General features: G+C 38.3%; 1 protein-coding gene across 1 annotated transcript; it reads right to left on the bottom strand.

Moving 5' to 3' along the window:
• Positions 1-7,387: 7,387 nt before the first annotated feature.
• Positions 7,388-7,693, bottom strand: GLAREA_05555 (uncharacterized protein; the record flags this gene model as incomplete). The annotated part of the gene is made up of 1 exon (XM_008078844.1): positions 7,388-7,693. The coding sequence occupies one exon, from the start codon at positions 7,691-7,693 to the stop codon at positions 7,388-7,390; it is 306 nt and encodes a 101-aa protein (XP_008077035.1).
• Between the last annotated feature and the right edge of the window lie 349 nt (positions 7,694-8,042).

Here is an 8,042-nt window from a genome sequence, read left to right as displayed (position 1 = left end):
GTTAAGATTTAGATTAGTACTATTTAACTTAAAAGTACCTAAGTAGAAGACTTTACCTAGACTTAGTCTTTTTCTAACTCTTCTTTAATAGTTCTTACCTTAACTATCTTCTTTATCTCTATAACTTAAATACTAGAGGTAGTAGCCTTTCTTTTAGCTTTAACGTTTAGATAATCTTTCTAAAAATACTTTTACTAGAAGTACTTCTTATAGAAGTACTAACCGTTATCGAGGTACTTCTACTTATAGGTATTATTAGTAGTATAGAGTCTTCTAGAGACGTTATAGTAAATAGAGTTTAAGGTAGAAGATAAAGAGCTACTAGTAATAGGTTAAGAGAGAATTATAGAGATATTTATAGATTAAAGAGTAGTACTAGTAGTTATAGACGAGTCTAAAAGAGAATTATAGTTTTTATAATAACTAGTAATATAAGTCTTAGTACTATAGATAGCTTAGAGGTTATTATTAACTTTAGTATAGTATTTAATAAGCTTATAAATAAAAGAAGTAGGTTTAGTACTAGTAAAGGTAATAATATACTTCTAAAGATTAGTAGATATATAGGTTTTAAGCTTATAGAACTCGCTTAACTTAGGTTATTCTAATTCTATAAAAAGAGATTTAAAATAGATCTAGAACTAGTAAAACGTCTTAGTATTCTTCTATCTATATAGTTAGAAGGTAGCGCGAGCCTTATTAAGATAATTCGGATTAGTATAGACGTTAAGAAGTCTCTTAATTAGCTCCTATACGTTTTTATATTAGCCTTTAGAAGTAGTTTAACTAGTATTAATAAGTTATTTTAAGGCTTTATCTTTAGTATAGGTAAGAGTATAACTAATCTTAGTCTACTTAGTAGAAAATATATAAGTATTAATATTAAACTTCTATTTAATTAATATAACCTATTAGTATATATTAGTATCGCTAGTAAAGGGTTTAGGATCTAGAAGCTTAATAGTATACTAGAAAGAGTAACTATTAGAGAAAGTACTAAGGGCTAGTATAGACTTACGCCCTAGAATTAGGGTTATAGTAGGTTATTAAGAGTAAGAAGAGATAGTAGTAAGAGTATCTAGAGCTACGGCGAGGCCTTTAGGTTAGTTAGCGATTTAGTCTATAAGATTCTAATTAACTCGACAAAGTTCTTAGAGTTTATACTTAAGTCGAACTATATTATATTTATATCTTTCTTCTCTTTACTAGATAAGACCTTAGAGTTTAGTAATCTTATTATTCTTCTATTCTAGCTCTTACTTAAGCTTATATTATTTCTAGATAAGCTTCTTATTCTAGTCTTAGTATATACTATTCTAATTAATAATTATATTATAGTTATAGCTTAGGTTTTAGGTAGTAGAGTATTTATTAAAGAAGTACTACTTAATTTTAGTAAAGAGTCTAGTAAGAAGGTCTAAGTTATAAGAATATATTCTAGTATAGATAAGGAGGTTATTAACGTTCTTTAACTCTTATATAAAAGATCTTTAACTATTATCTAGATTAAAGTTAGGGTCGATAAGAGATTATTAATTAGTATTACTATAAAACTCTATAGAACGTCGCTTAAACTTAATAGCTTTAGAAGTAAAAGAGGTTTAGTAAAGAGAAAGAATTAGTACTAGTTTAGGTCGAATAGGCTACTTTTCTTTACTAGTAGTAAGAGAAGGTATAGAGAAAGTACTAGCGCTATAGTATTTATTGTCGTCGGCTTATTATCTATTATTATCGTCGTATTTAGTAGTCTCTTAGATAGGTCGCTCTATTTCTTTAGAGGAGTTTATAGTATTAGTAGTATTAGTACTACTAGAGGCACTAGAGATATTACTCTTAGTAGACTAAGTATAGTTAGTATTCTACTTAGTTATAGTAGTAGTAGTAGTATATTTAGTAGAGGTCTAGGCTATATTACTAGACTTTATTATTTATATTTCTATATTTTATATTTTTATAAAAGAAAGAGTAGATTATAAAGGCAATTAATACTCGAAAGAGTAAAAGTAAGTTTAGTTTAATATTACGATTAAGAACTTTAGAAGTATAGCTTAAAATAAAGGTAATACTATTATAAAACTAAACTAAAGAGAAAAGAAAGAAAAGATAAGAAACGTAGAAGTGTTCGAGACTATCTAGATACTACGCGAGGCGCTAGTATAAAGCGAGGAGCTAGTACGTAGCGAGCCTTAGCGCTTAGACCCGCTTTACTTATTATATAACCTAGTAAGTAAGCTAAGCTTAAGGAGAGCTAACCTAGAAGTAAGATTAATAGTAGTAAACTAAGTCGAAGGTATAATTAGTAAAGGTAAGTATAGTTATAAGCGAGTCGTAATATATACTCTCTAAGAATATAAGTCTAGACTACTTCTTTAAAGCTTATTATCTAGTAGTTTTTTATAATTCTATTAGTAGTAGCTAAGTATTTCTATATAATAAAAAGACTTATAAGTTAATTATATTTATTATATATCTAGATAGATATAGAGAAAGCTTATTTATATTAACTTAATTAGATTTAGATAAGTTAATATTTAATAGTAAAGAGTTATTACTATAGTTATTTAAACTTTAATCTCTATTTTTATTATTATTTTTATTATTATTTTTATTATTATTTTTATTATTATTTTTATTATTATTTTTATTATATATTCTAGTATTAGTATAAATAATAACTTTATAGCTTTCTCTATTATATAGTATAACGGTTAGCGAGGACCTGTTTTCGGGGGTTTAGGTCGCCGTTTTAGGGGTCCTGCTAACTAGTTCTCGGCTAACCACACACCCTCCGCTTTCTATACGAACGTATGTTTATGCCAGGCACCGTACACCCATTTGCCGGCTGGGCCATACCCCTGTATTAGATGATTCAACTCTCTATCTTCCCCGACCTTAAGTTTGAACCCCCCCGTTTTCTGGTGGTCAACGACGAGCCAAAAAAGGCACCTTTAGAGCCTACACAGTCCTGAAGATGTGTTTAAGAAATGTCCTCGCCCTTCGCTCGCTCCATCCAAATTCCTCTGCACCCCTCATCGACTCACTTCTCTCATCACCCACACTTCTCCCCACTTCACTTCCTCTTCTCAAATACTGTCATCTTCCCGCCCTCCTTGATCTAACTAACAGCTATCTTACTGTTTTTACCATCTCCTAGCCTCCTCGACACCTGTACAGATTATACAACAGGCCCAACACGATGAAGCCTGCCCACCTATCCACGATAAAGATGGCCTGCGAATCGACAACGACCTCGATAGCACTAGCGATTCCGATCTCGACAGCCTTTCGACAGTAGCGACGATGAGGCAGACACGGCAAGCGACACTGACTCGGATTTTTTTTTTGCCAGACTGTAGAGACAGCCTGTGGCCTTGCGTTGGCCAAATACTTGCAGCTGTCCTCTGATTCAGTCCGTTACCGGATGAAGATAGGCGGCCAGATCATAGGCTTTGCGCAGATCACGAAGCCATACGTTCTCCGCGATGGGAATGCTAAGGCGCTGAATAAGAGCCGTATGTATTGACCTCCAAGCCTTACAGACTGTTAGCTAATTCCAATCTTTGTATAGCGGACGTTAGCGAATCAATACAGAATCTCATCCTGTAGCATTTAAGCATCGAAACGTTTCTTAAACATTACCTCGATCGGAATATCAATGTTGATGTTCAGAACATCTATCGTGGCCAAGCACCTCAAAAAGACCTAATGAGCACTCCCAAGCTCATTGACACCAAGCAAAGTATCCCCTTCCAAGGTCAGGCTGGAAAACAAATTGGAATTACTAGTTCACGCAGAGAGGTTCCATGGAACTGTATCACGGGGCCCGGCAGAAAAGTTACTCTCCTAGATTTCAAATCCATGTTCGATTAACGGCGAAAAGGCAAGGACGAGTCCGACATCTGCTAATGACGGGAATACACGAACGCTGAACTTGCGTGACACTCCGAAGCCATAACCTTCCCTTGAATGGGACTTCCTAACGTGCTACATAACTTTACCACCCTCCAAGATGTTGGTCCGGTCCCAAATCTTCCTACGAAAGCGCTTGCAGTTTGCAAGTAAGTTCTTGGGACATACTTTTTGAGGTTGATAGTTGTGTGTGTGAGGATGTCCCTGCATTCCTGGAGAGCACTAGCCGTAAGTTAGTGAGAAGATGGAAGTCTTCCTTGGACGCTGACAATATCGCGAGAGAAATCTTCCGACAGGTCGGATTGAAGTTGGCGCATATGATCTCGGGAAATCAGCTCTTTGGAGACATTGGCCCGGACGAGGAAGATGAGGAGGAAGTTCACTCTTTGATCACCAAGGTGATTTTCCGGAGAATCTCTGGACATTGCCAATGGCTGTGAGAATTTTAGCATGCTGGTGTCCGGCATTTGCTAAGAAGATGATTACAGCTCATAAATTTTCTCGACGATGAACTATAGTACCACGAAACACTCCTCGCTATACAAATGATTCAAAGTGAAATTCACCATGGGTCTATTTATATAAAATCAGGAACAATGGATGCGTTTCAGGAAGGATATCCAGGGCAACTTCTCCTTGCTTATGCAGCATGCCTCGAAAATGTTGATCTATCTTGCGGAAACGAATCCCAACACGGGGCCGGATATATCGCAAGATTTATCAACTTTACAAAAACAAACTATTCTTCAAGGATCCTCTGACTAGCCCTTAGGTTTGTAATCTCTTCTATGAGCCGGGCTCTGCGAAAAATAGTCTGATTACTTTCACTAGTAATACTACTAAGTTCATAGTCCGCCAATCTACTAATAAGTTACGGCGAGAACAACTACAGAGGTCTTTCTTTGCTACTGACGAGGAAGTAGTCTATAGCTTAAAGGCAAATGGCATCGAAAAATCTCTTACGAGACACCTTATAGTACCCTTCGAGGGTATTATATAAATCCTGTGTCGTTTAACCCTCGTTACTTATAAATGTCTTGATTATATCTTCAAGACGGAGTAATAGCTACTTATATAGATCGTTTGTTATTTATAACTAGAGATCGATTAATTGTTTCTTAATCCGATCTTCGCGAGCTTTACGCAGGTTATTAGCGAAGTAGTACTTTATCGTAAGCAAATTGCCTTACTGTTTAACCTTAATCAAAAATCTAACCTGGTCCAGGGATTTCTTGTACTTGAGTAATAGTAGTAGAGACAGCATGGCCTATAATCTTTTACTAAGTGCCGTATCTTTACAGCAATACTAAAGTACTTTATAAGTAAAATTGTGGATTATCTGCACTACATTCTCTACGTGCCTACTAGCAAAATATCTCCAGCCTTGAGACTGTTACGAAAAGAGAGATAGGAGCAAGGAAGGATTTATAGTCCCTATCTCGAATCCCTTAGATCTTTTATACTATTTCGATATCTATTATATAATGTTCTGTTCAGGCGTTACAGGTAATGACGTGAGTAAACTTATAAGAGCCCTTAGCTCCGGGTACTCACGAAGAAGCTGGTTTTTTGTACAGCTTTCGGAAGTTACGGGCGTATCGAGACTAGTCACAGATAGAGTAGAAATCCCAAACTTAATCTCTTCACCTTCTCGGGCGGTCGTGTTTAGATTGTTCTCGCTAAACCCTGAACGGAATTTTCTCGTACATCCTTTGAGCACAATAATGTCTAAAAAGCTCTTATTCTTCGTTATCACGTCCGTTACTAACAGGAACTTGTCGTCCTTAAAACAGTTATCGCGTCTGTAGTATATATCTATAGCCCGAGAAGTTATTTCTCGAACGTTAGTAGTAATTCTGATAAGATAGTTACGTTAATCGTTCGGCGTGTAACGACCTGGATCCATGCTTATCAACTCCTCTTCCAAGTTCCGAATCTCTTCCCGTATATCGTCGGTGACCGCTTTAAAGTTCTGTCTTATTACAGTAACCAAGAGATTATTAAGTCGATCTTTTAGTAACGTAATACCTGCTCTCTCCTGTTGGATTACACTCCAGGGTTCGCGCTGGAAGAACATGGCTTCACGAGCATTACGGTCCTTATTGGTTATCTGGACGTCGCTCTGGCTACGGCTTCATACGATGGTGTAGCCAAGCTCAAAGTCAGCACTGCCAGCCCGATTCATTACCAGCTCTATTACCTAGGATAGTAAGTGATCGAAATACACTCATGATGGTGAGGATAGGCATACCTTCTCCTTAGCACCTCGGTCCACTAAGTCTGGCTTTGTAAGAACCCCGAGTATTCTTTGACCCTCAGGGTTAGTATCCTCAGCCATTTAAATAATCTCCTACGTTGCGATGTCGATATTGGCAGGAACAACAGCCCTAAGAAATATATAAGCTCGTCTTATGTAAGATGGAGCGTAATAATTACAGTATAACACTTCGAGGGTTCCCTAGGTAATTGGCAACTATATCCCGAACAAGAGCCATATCCTCCTCCGTAGTCTGACCTGGAGTTGGTTCTACGACTCGTTTTTAGCCGTGCTATAATAAGATATGGGAAGCTTACTTCTGAACAAACCTGGCAGATCCATAACACTAAAGTTCTTATACTCTAGACCAGAAAGCTTAAATTTAAGAATATTCTAGAGAAGGAGTCTATATTCTCGTCTCACTGCCTTCCGGGGTATGGAAGCCCTATACAATCCGACGCCTAAAGATATATATTAACAAAGGCAATGATAAAAATACAGATTCAAATGCCTTGCCCAATAGGTCCGAGAAAGACTGTTTATCAAAGCTTGTTAATTAAATCTTGCCGAACCTTACAACTGTATCCGCTTTGGATTACTCTTGACCGTGGGCAGCCATAATACTAACTTCCTTTCTCGCTATCGCTAAACGCTTGAACACAATCTGCGTCGGGAACCGAGTACATAGACCGGAGTCTCGTGGGAATAGGAGATTTGTTAGACCTTTAAGCACCGAACTTTTCCTACTTAATTAATCGCCTACGACGACAAGCTACATGATATTAAGTAAGTTTATATATAGAGGAGCGTAGAAACAGACCTGAGGCAGTAACACATATTGGTCAAGGCGAAGCGAGTACAACTGATCGATTTTCTGCAACCTAGTAGTATCTTCGGCCAACATGATGTGTAATAGGAGTAGGTATTGGAAGTTGGAAGAATGGAAATAGTGTCAAATTTTGAGCTGCTGATGATATATACTTGAACGGCATCACTGAATTTTAAATTGAAAGAAAAGCAATTATCTATGACGTTTGAGGTGAAACACTCTCCGTCATACTCGGTCAGCTCGATAAAGTCCTTGAGCTGCTGAGGATATATACTTGAACGGTCAAGTACGACATTTTGCGGCCTATAATAGCCCGAAACGGCAAAAGCGCCCACGCTCTCATCGAAAGGGGCATCGAGGTAGTCGAAGCAGACCTTAACAACGTGGAGTCGCTACAGACAGCGTTCGCGGGCAGCCAGGCCATCTTTGCCATGACCAATTTCTTCGACGCCCTGCCAAAGCTTGGTGTCGAGAAGTGCATGGAGGTTGAAACGCAACAGGGTATCAACCTCGCCAACGCTACGAGCGCCATCCAGTCCCTCGAGCACTTTGTGTGATCCACCCTGCCCAATTCGCAGCGAATCAGTGGTGGCAGGGCCGTGGTTCCGTAGTGGCACAGTAAAGCCAGGGTCGATGAACACATTAAGTCGATCCCGACGTTGCTCTAGAAAACAACCTTTGTATGGTTTGGCTGGCATGCCAAAAACATGGAATATCCCTGAGATCAGCCCTCTTCAGTACACCCAAGTGGCCAAGAGAAGCAGTACATCCAGCTGCTGGCATCAACGTCGTCAGTGAAAGTCCAGATGGTGGGCGATGAGCGGACCAACGTCGGACTCTTCGTTAAATCGATCCTGGAGCGGCCGGAGATGACACTCTGTGGCAAGTATGTCCTCGCGTCATGTGCGAGTTTCCAGAGAAGTGTATATCAAGCTCTGGCTCCTTTGGGCAGACCTGATGGATGACACTCATTCGTACTTTGAACTCATGGCGGAGAAGAGCTTCAGTGGGGAGGAGGCTATCTTAACAGTGAAAGATCTTGGAGTC

This window comes from Glarea lozoyensis (assembly GCF_000409485.1).
Source record: "Glarea lozoyensis ATCC 20868 chromosome Unknown GLAREA10, whole genome shotgun sequence".
NCBI classification, from domain to species: Eukaryota; Fungi; Ascomycota; class Leotiomycetes; order Helotiales; family Helotiaceae; genus Glarea; species Glarea lozoyensis.
The sequence above is the reverse complement of the archived record's forward strand: the minus strand, read 5'-3'. Positions and strand labels throughout refer to the sequence as shown.